This window comes from Ovis canadensis, chromosome 3 (assembly GCF_042477335.2).
Source record: "Ovis canadensis isolate MfBH-ARS-UI-01 breed Bighorn chromosome 3, ARS-UI_OviCan_v2, whole genome shotgun sequence".
In the NCBI taxonomy this organism is placed as follows: Eukaryota; Metazoa; Chordata; class Mammalia; order Artiodactyla; family Bovidae; genus Ovis; species Ovis canadensis.
In genome coordinates, this window is record NC_091247.1 from 80,608,994 (window position 1) to 80,624,188 (window position 15,195).

At 44.1% G+C, this 15,195-nt stretch overlaps 1 protein-coding gene across 2 annotated transcripts in view; it reads left to right on the forward strand.

The window, feature by feature from the left end:
* ABCG5 (ATP binding cassette subfamily G member 5) overlaps positions 1–15,195 on the forward strand; it is a 32,788-nt gene extending 17,593 nt beyond the window's left edge. Inside the window, exons 7-13 of one of the 2 annotated variants that reach the window (XM_069583445.1) lie at positions 884–1,013; positions 1,482–1,695; positions 1,778–1,983; positions 2,943–3,081; positions 9,658–9,843; positions 13,817–13,929; positions 14,749–15,195. In XM_069583445.1, coding sequence (XP_069439546.1) covers positions 884–1,013; positions 1,482–1,695; positions 1,778–1,983; positions 2,943–3,081; positions 9,658–9,843; positions 13,817–13,929; positions 14,749–14,942 — 1,182 coding nt within the window. In that variant the 3' untranslated portion in view covers positions 14,943–15,195. The remainder of the gene's footprint in view (positions 1–883; positions 1,014–1,481; positions 1,696–1,777; positions 1,984–2,942; positions 3,082–9,657; positions 9,844–13,816; positions 13,930–14,748) is intronic. The other variant, XM_069583446.1, reaches the window with a different exon arrangement.

Sequence of the window (15,195 nt, forward strand, 5' to 3'; positions counted from 1 at the left end):
GCCCGCCAGGCTCCTCTGTCCATGGGATTCTCCAGGCAAGAATACTGGAGTGTGTGGCCATGCCCTCCTTCAGGAGATCTTCCCACCCCAGGGATCAAACCCGCGTCTCTTACATCTACCTTCATTGGCAGGCAGGTTCTTTACCACTAGTGTCACCGGGAAGCAGGGATCTACCTAAACCAGAGCAATTGAAGCCAATAGCTCTGGATTTGGGAAGGGCAGAGGTTGGAAACTTAGTTCTTTCAGCACCTACCATATGGTGCTGAAACAACTACCACGTTCCAGACAGCTTCTATGCACTAGCTCATTTAATCCACACCACAACGCTTTGAGGTGGATACCAGCATTTTCACTTTACAGAGGGAAAGAGTGAGACTTAGAAATGATACATAATGGAGCCAACATCACAGTTAATAAAAAGCTGGAATTGGCCTTCACATTCTACTAATAGTTGGCTTTCAAGTCTGTGTTTTTCCTCTAAATCATATAGATTTCCTATCCGGAAATCTCACCTTAATCTCTCAGGATCCTTTCAGGGAGCTATTATTTGGCTTTTATAGATGAAGATCTGAGATTTTAAAAAAGCTTTGTTCAAGGTCTCTCACTTAGGGGCACGGTTGGGACTCAAACCCTGGTTGTCTGACCAGGTCCATGAGTTGCTTTCTATCCTAGACATGATGCTGGGTGCAAGCTGGGAGGCTGCAGGATCCACAGTGGCAAGCCAGGCTGGAAAGAGTAGGGATGTGTTTTGAGTGGCTCCGATGGCCGCAGTAAGAGTACTCATGAATGGCTGAGACGCTCGAAGGACTGACTGCTTGAGACTTGTTTTCCGTAAGGATGAAGTTAGCTGATTACACACTGAGACTGTCTGTCGTTCGATCAGCTCTTTGACAAAATCGCCATCCTGAGCTGCGGAGAGCTGGTTTTCTGTGGGACACCGGTGGAAATGCTTGATTTCTTCAGTGGCTGTGGTTACCCTTGTCCTGAACATTCAAACCCTTTTGATTTTTATAGTAAGTTTTTCTTTCACATTCCTGATCATAAATGTTTTTAAAATCTTCTCATCTAAGCTTCCTGCTTAAATGACACCGGTAAAGTGGATTTTATTTCTGCTTTTGTTCTGGTGTTTTTACTCTTCAAAATATTAATTTGGCCGAGTCAATTAACTTACCATAGATGACCTGTCAGAATGAGATGGGGGATCTCTCTTGAAATGGTGCCCTTCTACTTGATCAGAGGAAAACTAGCTGAACTTCTGGATTCTCCCAGACAGGCTTATGGGGATCCTCATGGCCCTACTGATAGCTTTAAAATACTGAAAAAGATTTTTATAGGTCGGCATTAATAACAGGTATTATTTTGATGAGATGAAGTATTATGGCTAGAACTCCTAAATCAATGATGAAACATATATTAGCCATTATATGTATATATATGCATTTAAAATCACATGTGTTTTTTGTGTGGCAAAAAAATTTCAGTGGACCTGACATCAGTGGATACCCAAAGCAAAGAACGAGAAATAGAAACCTACAAGAGAGTCCAGATGATTGAATTTGCCTACAAAGAATCAGCAATGTATCACAAAACCTTGGAGGCTATTGAAAGAACAAAGCATCTGAAAACATTACCAAAGATTCCTTTCAAAACCAGAGATTCTCCTGGAGCCCTTTCTAAACTGTGTGTTCTCTTGAGGTAAGAGCCTCACCCCATTTTAGATGGATAGACATCCACCCATAAAAGAAAAGCAATTGAAATGGGGTTGTTTGGCTTTTAGGAGAGTGATGAGAAACTTACTGAGAAATAAGCTGGCGGTGACGATGCGTCTCACTCAGAATCTGATCATGGGTCTGTTCGTCATTTTCTTTCTTCTTCGACTCGGGAAGGATGTGCTGAAGGGTGCCATCCAGGATCGTGTGGGTCTCCTGTACCAGTTTGTGGGTGCCATGCCATACACAGGCATGCTCAACGCTGTGACCCTGTGTGAGTGCCTTGCCCAGGAGGTGTGCCCCCAGAGTGAGGGTAGGGGCTTCTCTCTCCCTGAATATCTCCTTTCTCCAGCTGACACTTCGCGAGACTGCACCAATATAAGGGTATTCCTCTGAGCCAACCTGGCCCTCTCCAGATTCTTTCTCTGGGAAAAGGTAACTTGTGAATTGCTAACACCTCAGTGAGAATTCGGAGAAGGCAGTGGCACCCCACTCCAGTATTCTTGCCTGGAGAATCCCAGGGACGGGGGAGCCTGGTGGGCTGCCATCTATGGGGTCGCACAGAGTTGGATACGACTGAGGCAACTTAGCAGCAGCAGCAGTGAGAATTAGGTCACCACATGGATCTCCTTGAGGCTTTCTGAGGATCCAGGTGAAACAGGAAGTTATGAGGAGCTGATGGGGCAGCTGATGGTGGTGGTTTTAGAAGATCAGCCCTGGTATCCTATCTTAGCCATGAGGAGGCGCAGCTCACTGGGGCCCGGATGCCTGGCCAACTTTGCTCTGTTAACGTTCTTTATGGAGCCTTATTTAGGACAGCCAGCATATGGTTTTCAAACTCAGTGGGAGTCCAGAAGCAATACCTAGCCTGATGTTCAGTGCTAAGGCCCTGCACAAAAAGAGGACACAGGGCCTCACGCCACTCGTTTGTGTCTCTTTTGCATGTGTATTCTTGAATTGGTGACACCCCTCCTCCACTTTAGAGACATGGAAATAAATGATCTTACTGTAGTCCTACTATAGTTCAGGTAGAATGTATGTTTCCGGTGGGGAGGGGTGTCCATAGTTCTATGGATGGCAGTCCCTTCTCTCCATCACTGGGGGGCTCCAGGTGGTACCCAGTGCTGATAGACCTCAAGTTCAGCCTGGGCTAGCACCACCCCCTGCCCTTCCACCCCCGCCCCACCAGCTGTGTGGTGACCGGCTCTTCTGAAACCTGCCTTCTGTGCCCAGTTCCTGTGCTGCGTGCCGTCAGTGACCAGGAGAGCCAGGATGGCCTGTACCACAAGTGGCAGATGCTGCTGGCCTACATGCTGCACGTGCTCCCCTTCAGTGTCTTCGCCACCCTCATATGCTGCGGTGTGTGCTACTGGTAAGGAAGAGGCTGTCCAGAGGCCTTCAGTTCTCCCAGGTCATGCCTCCCATGGTGAGTGGGACCAGTGGAGCAAGAGGCCAAGGATAAACCGCTCTCCACTCTGCAGGGTCTGTCTTTGCCCACTAAAGTCTTGTACAACGTTCCATCTTTCAGGGCAAATACAAGAACTCCTCTGGGGGCCACATGGGATCTGAGAGCAGACCAGTAAGGCTACACATACCAGGGAATAGCCTGTCACACATTCACTGACCCAAGCAGAGGGCTCAGGAGTAGCTGGGACCAGGCCGCCCAGGCTGCTGTGAGCTGGAGCAGCAGTGCTGCCTGAGGTTTCAATGACCGACCTGGGGCATCGCAGTTGGTTGGGGGTGATGGGGGCTTGAGGAATCAAGAGTGACTATGGGAAGAAGGCTTTGAAAAACCATGAAGCATCCCTGATGCTTTTGATGGATGGTTTGTAGATGATTTTTATTTCATAGAACTTTTAACAGATATAATCCGAAAGTATGAAGAGAGTCATTTGTTGATTTGGTGTGACAGAGAGATGTATCCTCCTTAATCCCTGTGGCTTTCCCCTAAGATGGGGGAATCACGTGGTATTCTGTGACTCCAGCAGTGAGAGGCGCCCAGCTTGTCATCCCAAGAGAGGGCTTCAGGCGGTCCTGGAGACACTGTCTTCAGGCCGCTGAATTCCTGTGCTGTGCTCCTACTAGCAGAGAGACCCATGATATGCCATGTGAATAATTATTACGAATCGAGTGAAATACAGGCAGAGGGTAAGCAACAGCCTGGTTAGCTTGAGCTCTAAGGTGAGGAGTTGGAAAGGCTTGCTGCAGGCTCTTAGATGTCGGTGTCAACCTGGGGAGTGACAGAGGCAACGCTGCTTGTTCTGGTGAGCAGGAGGGTGTCCTCTCACAGCCGAGGGTGTACCAGGGACCGCGTGGCCCTCCTTGCTGGTCCTGAGGAAGCCTCTTTATCCTCTGACACTCAGGAACATGCTGAATCTCTGATCTGTGATGTAAACTACAGGCCCAACCCACGTGTGCGTCCTCAGTCACGTCTGACTCTCTGTGGGGACTGAAAGCTGGAGTTTTTTCTGACTCTTAGCAGCATATCATACCTGAACTCACTCAGCAGCAAAATCTGATCGGAACCAACATGAGGTTCTTTGTACTTTCCTAACAGTAACCCTTCTGTTTCGTGGAAATACTAATGTGCTTGAATGCAGGTGAAATCCTGAACCTCACTTTGGCAAGCATGGTCTATGCAGTATGACACCTTCCGCAAATCTGTAAATTGCCGCATTCCAAAACACATCTGCCCCTAAAGTGTTTCAGATGATGGATTGTGGACATACGCAAATCTCCACATGACTTTAATTCAAGAAAGCGTAAGATTAATATAAGCAATGTTAATAAAATATTATTATTATTATAAAAAACCACTGTGTTGAGGCATATAATGACAATAATAATGACTAACACATTTAGTGCTTGCTTTTATGTCAGACACTAAGAAGTTTAAATATATCATTTCATGTAATCCTGGTCACCATTCTGTAAAGATGGCATTATTCATTATTCTTGTTTGAAGATGAGGAAGCTGAGGCACCAATGGGATATGTCTCTTCCCCATCATTATCCTAGGGAATTACCCAAAGGAGACCAAGGGTCCATTTGGTTGGGCAAGGAGAGGGCCTCTTGGAGGCTTTATAAAGGAGAACTTGAGAGATGAACAACATTTGAACAGATGGAAAAGGAGCAAGGGTATTCCAGGGGGAGAGAGAGAAGGAGCATAAGTTTAGAAGCAAAAACACATGAGACCTTTTCAGAGAAACGGTTCAGCTGTGCTGTGGGCAAAGGAGAGTTGGAAGGAGTAGTGGAAAATATGACTGATGGCCCTGGAGCCTGCTGGCGAGGTGCTGGATGCCAGGCGAGGGGCTGAGGCGGATGAGATACTGGGACATAGTGGAGGATTTCAGACCTCAGGGAGTGACTCACATCTGGTTGACTCAGGAGGCTGAGGTCCACATCACTTTGGTTGCAGACTGGAGCTAGGGCAGCGGCACTGGCCAGCCCAGTGAGGAGCCGTGGCAACTGTCTGGGAAGGCAGAGGCCCTGGTAAGGAGAGTATCAGTGGCAACGGAAAGTGGGGGCGGATCACTTTGAGATGTTGGGAAAGTAGAATTGAATGAACTCAAATGAAATGGATTTGTTGGGGGGGAAATAAAATCATAGATGATGCCTGCATTTTAGCTGCATTTTCAGCCTGGGACCATGGGAAGGTGACAACCTCCTTATCGAGTTTGCCAGGAAAGAGAATTGATCTGGTTTTGAACACACTGCTACATCTGAGATGCTACAGGACACCCAACTGGAGATGCCAGTCTGAGGTCTGGGTGACAGGTTGGTGTAGGCAAAAAAAAGGCGAGAGGAGTAAGAGTCAAGACCTGGAAATGGATTCTTTAGGAGAGAATGTTAGAAAGGGAGGAAGCAGTCAGTATAATATCTTAAGAACATTCAGAGAGTGGGAAGAGGCAAGTGACTCAGTGAGAGAGGCAGAGAGGTAGTCAGAGGTGGAAGGAGAAGCAGGATCAGGTAGCATCAGAGACATCAAGAGAGGAGAGAGTTTCAAGGGCATATAATAAATCTGACAGTGCTGCAGATGTTCAAGGGGCTGTATCATAAGATTAAGGAGGTGTTGGTGCTCTTCCTTAAAAGAGCTTTAGCAGAGTGGTGGGGGTGCAAGGCAGGTTTACAAGAGAAAAAAGAGGGAGATGGAAGGAGATGCTGTTTGAGAAGCTTGCTGGTATAGGATAGAATGAAGAGGGGGAAGTTGCTTAGAAGGTTAGCAGACTCAAGGAATAGTTATTTTATGACATGTTAAGTAAGACCATTGAGAAAAACCACTAGATTGAGAGTAGATGAAACTATAGAGAAATTGGATAGTTCACAGATCAAGTTTCCAGATTAGACCAGAAACAGGGAAATCAGGTTAACACAGAACAGTTTTAAGTAACAAGTAACATTTAAATACAAGACCTGGTGAGTGATCAAGATTAAGTGTGTGGAGTCAATGGAATTGATCAGGTTATGTAATTAGGAGGCACTGATGTTGATGAATTATTAAGATTAAAGACCTTGAGGATAATAATAATGGACAGGAGTGCAAAACTGACCCTGATCCAGAAAGCATGAAAGGTGAGGCAGTGCCTTAAAAGGGGCATAAAAGTGATAGTATAAGCAAATTTCATGATTTGTATAGAAGGAAAGGCAGATGACCTTGAAGAGTGGTACGGAGGTGTGGATGTTCAGTTCAGTTGCTCAGTCGTGTCTGACTCTTTGTGACCCCATGAATCACAGCACACCAGGCCTCCCTGTCCATCACCAACTCTCCGAGTTCGCCTAAACTCATGTCCATCGAGTCAATGATGCCATCCAGCCATCTCATCCTCTGTCATCCCCTTCTCCTCCTGCCCCCAATCCCTCCCAGCATCAGGGTCTTTTCCAATGAGTCAGCTCTTCGCATGAGGTGGCCAAAGTGCTGGAGTTTCAGTTTCAGTTTCAGCATCAGTCCTTCCAAGGAAAACCCAGGGCTGATCTCCTTTAGGATGGACTGGTTGGATCTCCTTGCTGTCCAAGGGACTCTCAAGAGTCTTCTCCAACACCACAATTCAAAAGCATCAATTTTTCGGCACTAAGCTTTCTTCACAGTCCAACTCTCACATCCATACATGACCACTGGAAAAACCATAGCCTTGACTAGATGGACCTTTGTTGGGAAAGTAATATCTCTGCTTTTCAATATACTATCTAGGTTGTTCATAACCTTTCTTCCAAGGAGCAAGCATCTTTTAATTACATGGCTGCAGTCACCATCTGCAGTGATTTTGAGCCCCCCAAAATAAAGTCTGTCACTGTTTCCACTGTTTCCCCATCTATTTCCCATGAAGTGATGGGACCAGGTGCCATGATCTTCGTTTTCTTAATGTTGAGCTTTAAGCCAACTTTTTCACTCTCCTCTTTCACTTTCAACAAGAGGCTTTTTAGTTCCTCTTCACTTTCTGCCATAAGGGTGGTGTCATCTGCATATCTGAGGTTATTGATGTTTCTCCTGGTAATCTTGATTCCAGCTTGTGCTTCTTCCAGCCCAGCATTTCTCATGATGTACTCTGCATATAAGTTAAATAAGCAGGGTGACAGTATACAGCCTTGACATACTCCTTTTCCTATTTGGAACCAGTCTCTTGTTCCATGTCCAGTTCTAACTGTTGCTTCCTGACCTGCATATAGGTTTCTCAAGAGGCAGCTCAGGTGGTCTGGGTTTCCCATCTCTTTCAGAATTTTCCACAGTTTATTGTGATCCACACAGTCAAAGACTTTGGCATAGTCAATGAAGCAGAAGTAGAGGTTTTTCTGGAACTCTCTTGCTTTTTCCATGATTCAGCAGATGTTGGCAATTTGATCTCTGGTTCCTCTGCCTTTTCTAAAACCAGCTTGAACATCTGGAAGTTCATGGTTCATGTACTGCTGAAGCCTGGCTCAGAGAATTTTGAGCATTACTTTACTAGCGTGTGAGATGAGTGCAACTGTGCGGTAGTTTGAGCATTCTTTGGCATTGCCTTTCTTTGGGATTGGAATGAAAACTGACCTTTTCCAGTCCTGTGGCCACTGCTGAGTTTTCCAAATTTGCTGGCATATTGAGTGCAGCACTTTCACAGCAGCATCTTTTAGGATTTGAAATAGCTCAACTGGAATTCCATCACCTCCACTAGCTTTGTTCATAGTGATGCTTTCTAAGGCCCACTTGACTTCACATTCCAGGATGTCTGGCTCTAGGTGAGTGATCACACCACCATGATTATCTGGGTTGTGAAGCTCTTTTTTGTACCATTCTTATGTGTATTCTTGCCACCTCTTCTTAATATCTTCTGCTTCTGTTAGATCCATACCATTTCTGTCCTTTATTGAGCCCATCTTTGCATGAAATGTTTCCTTGGTATCTCTAATTTTCTTGAGGAGACCTCTAGTCTTTCCCATTCTGTTGTTTTCCTCTATTTCTTTGCATTGATCGCTGAGGAAGGCTTTCTTATCTCTTCTTGCTATTCTTTGGAACTCTGCATTCAGATGCTTATATCGTTCCTTTTCTCCTTTGTTTTTCACTTCTCCTTTAACAGTTATTTGTAAGGCCTCCTCAGACAGCCATTTTGCTTTTTTGCATTTCTTTTCCATGGGATGGTCTTGATCCCTGTCTCCTGTACAATGTCACGAACCTCTGTCCATAGTTCATCAGTCACTCTATCAGATCTAGTCCCTTAAATCTATTCTTCACTTCCACTGTATAATCATAAGGGATTTGATTCATTCAGGTCATTCCTGAATGGTCTAGTGGTTTTCCCCACTTTCTTCCATTTAAGTCTGAATTTGGCAATAAGGAGTTCATGATCTGAGCCACAGTCAGCTCCCGGTCTTGCTTTTGCTGACTGTATAGAGCTTCTCCATCTTTGGCTACAAAGAATATAATCAATATGATTTCAGTGTTGACCATCTGGTGATGTCCATGTGTAGAGTCTTCTCTTGTGTTGTTGGAAGAGAGTGTTTGTTATGACCAGTGCGTTTTCTTGGCAAAACTCTATTAGCCTTTGCCCTGCTTTATTCCATACTCCAAGGCCAAGTTTGCCTGTTACTCCAAGTGGAAATTCCCATGAGTGGAGGAGCCTGGTGGGCTTCTGTCTAAGGGGTCTCACAGAGTTGGACACGACTGAAGTGACTTAGCAGCAGCAGCAGCCAAGTGTGTCTTGACTTCCTACTCTGGCATTCCAGTCCCCTATAATGAAAAGGATATCTTTTTTTGGGTGTTAGTTCTAAAAGGTCTTGTAGGTCTTCATAGAACTGTTCAACCTCAGCGTCTTCAGCATTACTGGTTGGGGCATAGGGATGTTAAGACATGCTAACTCCTCCTCCTTACTTTACAAATGGAAGAAAGAGCAGCCGTGTCTGAGGGCTGTTGAGCACGTGCTATCACCAGGGAAATGTTATTTGGTGAAAGGAATATAAGGGGTTATAAGCGTAGCTTGTTTACAAGAACATGAAGGTCAAATCAGTGGAAGGGTTTGGTAGAATAAGACAAGAATGTACTGGCAATAACCCCAGGATATAGGAATGAGGCGCCCAGAGGAGGGGCTGAGAACCAGGTTTTGTGAGTCCTTGGCATTAGGGTGGGAGCAGCATGGGCCAGGCAGAATGTGGCTGCTTATGGAGAAGCCTGGACACCTCAGCCGTACTCACTGCAGTGAATTGTGACCATCCTCTAAGTGTTGGTATTTTTCTGGGAGAGCTGAGGAGCTGTAAAACAGGAAAGGGGGCTCAGTTGACTTGGGGCCAACAGTACAGTACGCAGGACAAAATGGCCTCAAATGGCCCTGTTCCAAAAAGGCCTTTCAAAGGGGGGGTTTGGCTTGCCTTGCTGACTCTTCCCACTTATTAACTACCATGGATTTATTCCTAGAAGGCAACTGTGCAGTTTTTCTTATATGTTAACCCTTGGAGAGGAACTAAAGACCTTATGTTTTTCTAGGACTCTGGCCTTATACCCCGAGGCTGCCAGATTTGCATATTTCTCTGTTGCTCTCTTGGCCCCCCACTTAATTGGTGAATTTCTGAGCCTTGTGCTGCTTGGCGTGATCCAAAACCCAAATGTGGTCAACAGCGTGGTGGCCCTGCTCTCCATTGCTGGGGTGCTTATGGGCTCTGGCTTCGTGAGGTAAGATCTAACAATACCAACAGGTTTAGGCTGGTGTGGTTTGATGTTAATGATCACCTAAGGATGATGATTGTAAGGCATTCCAGAGGAGCGTGGTGATACTCTTATCACCTCACAGTCCAAAGTGTTTATAGTGCTTACTAATCAGTATTGCTCAGACTCTGAACTGTTTACAGCTTATTCAATAAAAGGTCTTCATAGTGAGATTCAGGAAATGATGATTTAGGTATGTTATCAATATGATTCATATGTCATAAGCCATTACAGCAAAAGGAGAAAAGCCAAGCTATCGTCCAGAAGCACAGCCTATTACAGGCTAACTAGCATGCATGGAGAATCCCAGGGACAGGGGAGCCTGGTGGGCTGCCGTCTATGGGGTCGCACAGAGTCGGACACTACTGAAGCGACTGAGCAGCAGCAGCATGCATTTAGTCCATTTCTTCCCCTGGCACTGTTGAGTTTCTATTCCAGCTCTCAATTCCTGGGTATTTCAAGGAAGTTAGAATAGTCAGATAAGAAAAGAGGTAAGAGAAGGTAAGAGACTGCTGAAGAAAGTATCAGGACCAGAAGGACATGCACCAAATGTTAACAGTATTATCTCTGGGTGACATTCATTTTTTTCTTTGTATTTTCCTCTATTTTGTGAACTTTCTATAATGGACAAGCATTATTTTATAACCAAGAAAAAAATACACATGCACACATACATATATTTTAAAAAAGTAGTAGCAAGAAGGGTGGAAAATTTTAGGAGGGTGAAAGTGGTTCCTGGTGGGTGATGTGAGTTAGATCCAGTAAGCAAACTATGGGTCCCTGAGAAAATGCGAAGATGGCTATTTCTTTGACTTAAAAACCAGTCAAATAAGCTACTGAGCAGCTATTACATGTAATCATATTTCTTTGTTTACTTATTTAACTCAGAACAATCGATGTTCAGGTAAGAAAACTAAGCTCAGACTTGACTTTGTTCTGCTCACACTGTGAGGAGCCTCTCAGGAAGCATGTGGCTCCCTGAAGTCAGAGTCTTCCTCCTACCACTCAGCTGCCAAGTGACCATTGGCAAGTCGCTTTTCCATCTTAATTAGTTTCATTTATAAGATGGAGATAATGATCTCAGCCCCCTCTGTCTCAAGGGAACATGAGACTAGAATGAGGTCATCAGTGTGGAAACACTTCATGAACTGTAGTGACTTATAAAAGGTGAGATATTATTAAGCAAAGTGAACTAGGTTTTGGGCAGTCAAGGAGATATTTTTGTACAGTGATACCATGACATTGTATTTGCCTATGTGGCTGAAGTGGCTTGTTTGTGTCTATGAAAAACGCACAGGATCCAGTCTCCCCAGTGGCATGAAATCAAGCCTGCAGGTTACAGACCCAACCTTCAGCAGCATTTCCTCTTTCTTATTTGAATCGTTATGTGTTTGGTTTATAGGAAGAAGGGATTGGTTGTTCTTAAGAGGGAGGCAGTGGCCAACATTACCAAAATGCTCTTGGGTTCTTTGTAAAACCTCAGTATCCCAAGGCTTCACCTGGTTCAATTCCCATCACTGGGGTGAAACTACTCCTGAAGGCCACATCAACGTCGCAGTCATCGGGTTTATATTTTTCCTTCAACTCACCTTTCCTGACTGACTGCCTACAACATTTGCACTTTTGGGTCCGTCTTCCTTTAAACTCAAGTGGAAATAGCTTTGTTCTTTCTCCTTACAAAAGAATGCAGGTTCTTTGGGAAAAAAATATACACAATGTAGAAACATATTAAGTAAGTTATTTACCTGAAGTATCACATCCCAGAGTTAAATTTTGTTGTGTATTTTGCTAGACTTTTATGTAATCTTTAAATAAGCTCATACTGTTGTGAAAGGGTAAGGTATGCATGCTTTTCTCCCCCTTGTGGAAGGTCCCACGTCAATAAATTTTGGGTCTGTGGTTCCTCCCTCTTGGATGTATTGTGAGGATTTCCGTGTCACTGGCCGGTTTTCCTCCTGTGTCTTTTACTGATCAATTCATCCCCCTCTGTGCCTGCATAAAGCCTGCCTGCCGTTGCCTTGGCAGGACAAGCTGTCTCTGACAGGCCCCTTTGTTAGGTCTCACTGCTCCTGTTGTAGTCTTCCTTAGATAGACTGTCAGCATCTTGAGAGAAGCATTACAGCTTCTCTCAGTGGCTGGCCCAAGGCCTTTAACCAATTAGGTTTGCAAAAAATTTTGGACTGAGGGCTTCCCTGGTGGCTCAGAGGTTAAAGCGTCTGCCTGCAACGCGGGAGACCCAGGTTCGTTCCCTGGGTCGGAAAGATCCCCTGGAGAAGGAAATAGCAACCCACTCCAGTATTCTTGCCTGGAGAATCCCATGGAGGGAGGAGCCTGGTGGGCTGCAGTCCATGGGGTCACTAAGAGTCGAACACGACTGAGCGACTTCACAAAACAAATTCACAAAATAAATGAATGACTACTCTCTTCTTGGACTTACCTGTACACTGGATCAGTGACCAGATCACATTGGTTTTCTTCCCCGCTGTCAAATCACAAATGCACGTGGGGCCTTTGTGTTTGCCCTGTGGGGTGCAGTACGGGACAAAGACACAGTTCCTACCTCGTCACCCTCCAGCCAGCTGGGCAGCCGTCTGCTCCTGGCCACCATCCTGCCCCAGGCCTTTGTCATCTCACCCTTGCACTGCTGCTGTAGCCTGCTCCCTTTATTGCTGTTCCTCCTCTGTCCTTACTCTGGTCCATCCTACTTGCTGGTGCCACATTAATACTCTTAAAACACTGATTGACATGTGATCGTTTTCATGGTGCTTCAATGGCAAGCCCCTACAAGGCCCTGAAAACAGCTAGTCAAGCTGCCATTCTCAACTCACCTCCCACTGCTCCGAGATCAGACCCTCCGCTCGAGCCTTTCTGGCCCATCCAGCCACACAGGCCTGTGCTCATACTGGTCTGCCGTCCTAGTGTTCTTCCCCTTCCCCAGACTCCCATCTGCCTTTTCCAGTTAGCCGCCTCTCAGTGTGGCTAAGTCAATTTCGTACCCCAGAACACTGTCAATAACTGAAAGTCACGGAGTTTGGGGATCACGTGGTGAAACCGTAAATACTAAATACAAGAATATCGTGGACACTTGGTACTGTTTTTCTATACTGTCTAAGCACAAACGGTTCACCACTGTGTATTTTTATAGTCTTAAGGATATATAATCTATGTCTCCCAACTCCATTATGAGTCCTTAAGGGTAGGGTACTTCTTTTGAATTCCTTAAGCACCCTGAATTAGTGCCTTGCAAACAGAAAGAATTTAATGCATGTTTATTGATTGATAGAAGCTACACAGTGAACCGAGAAGGGCACAAGGCAGGCATGAGGTTTCTCCTGAAACAGGTTTCACAATGAGTGTCTGCTGGTTCTCCCCATCCCTTGTGTTACAGTCCAGTTCTCACTTCATACTCTAGCATGTTCAAGTCTATTTAATCACAAACCTCTTCCTCTAATGTGATGCGTTAACGTTATTTTCTTTTATGTTTATATCAATGGTGCCTAACAATAAAATTAAATACCAGTCCATCGTCAGGGGTGTGTTACATTAAGGTTTCTTCTATAGTGGACCAGCAAGCTGTGATTTAAAATGATGCAGTGCTATGCTTACTGACTTGAAAGGCTATCTGAGATACACGTTTGTTTGAAAAAGCCGGTTAGGAAAGAGGATGAGTAGTTTGATTCCATTTACGTAAAATGTCATAACTATATGTATTACATATATCACTAAAATGTTAACAGCAGTTATTTCTGGGCAGTGGTATTTCTCTATACTTCTCAGTGTTGTTTGAACTTTTTGTAGTAAGCATAATTTTTATCATGAGAGTCGAAAACCTATGTACATTCCTTTTGGGAAATATAAGCGTTGCCTTTCTTTTCATTTGGTAGGACTGTTACCAAAGCCTACTGAAGTTTTTCTTTCTTTCTTTTTGCTTTTTCTTAAGAAACATACAAGAAATGCCCATTCCTTTTAAAATCCTTGGCTATTTTACATTCCAAAAATATTGCTCTGAGATTCTCGTAGTCAATGAGTTCTATGGACAGAATTTCACTTGTGGTAAGTATTCTATTTTGGAATTTATTTTTATATATTCATTTGAAAACACAAGTTCTTGAGGAAAATGTATTTTTTAAGTAAAAAACTATTATAAAATGTAAAATAGATTTAAAACTTTGTTTTGAACAGTCTAACATTTTCTCTGATTTTTAAAATAGTAAGCATTCATCAAGCTAATCACTTGTCAAAGGCCAGCAGCTTAGGGGCATTCTGATGTTTTTAGAAAATGACAGATTTAACATACACTGAAGTAAACTCTAATATATTCTGGATGGAATCAGTTTCTATACCTACTGAATAGGTTGAAACATGCTGCAGTGGCTTCCTGTTCCCCCAAATGTATGGAGTATGTAGCTGAGTGAAGCCATATTTGGCACAAGTGTTCCCTAGTCCTGTGAGAGGTCAGTGGGAATACAGCAAGGCCCTCCTAGCCATTGGAAATCCCAGGCAACTCTGTGAAGTCAACAAAAGAACAAGACAGAATGTCATAGTTGTTTTAAATCTCTCTAGGTGATAACATTAGTAACCTTGGGATACTCAGTGCTAAGTGATCATAATTTTTATCAGTACTATTCATTCATTTGGGTAATGGATATATACCCAAAACGGGAACAAGCACATTTCCATCTTCAAGGCTCCGAACACTCACTATTGCTTCATCTAATAATGAATTCTGGGCTCTCTAAAAAGTCCTGTGTATCTTTATGAAGAAGGGTACTTAGCAGAATACTAAGCATTTAGTGGGCATTTGGTAAACACATGTGGATTAAATTATCTTGGAAGTACCATATCTGACACTGTCAATCTTTTCCCTGGCAGGCAACTCAAATGCTTCTGTGTCAACTAACCCAATGTGTACCATCACTCAAGGAGCTCAGTTCATTGAGAGAAACTGCCCAGGTGCAACATCCAGATTCACAGCAAACTTTCTCATTTTGTATTCATTTATCCCAGCTCTTGTCGTCCTAGGAATAATTGTTTTTAAAATAAGGGATTATCTCATTAGCAGATAGTAAAGGACACTGCTACAAAATGGAACTTAAGCTCCTAGATATACATGACTGCTTTGAATTTCTGAAGTAAGAATGCCACATGATTCTCAGTAGTACATTTAAGTCTTTTAACCATTAAGAATGCCATCTGTGCCCATTGGATCCATGCAGGCCTGGAATGCTATTCCAACTTGGAGGGACATGTGTTATTTGGAAATTGTGATGGAGCAAGTTCAAAGATGTAAATAATAATTCATAAAGTTATGGGAGACTA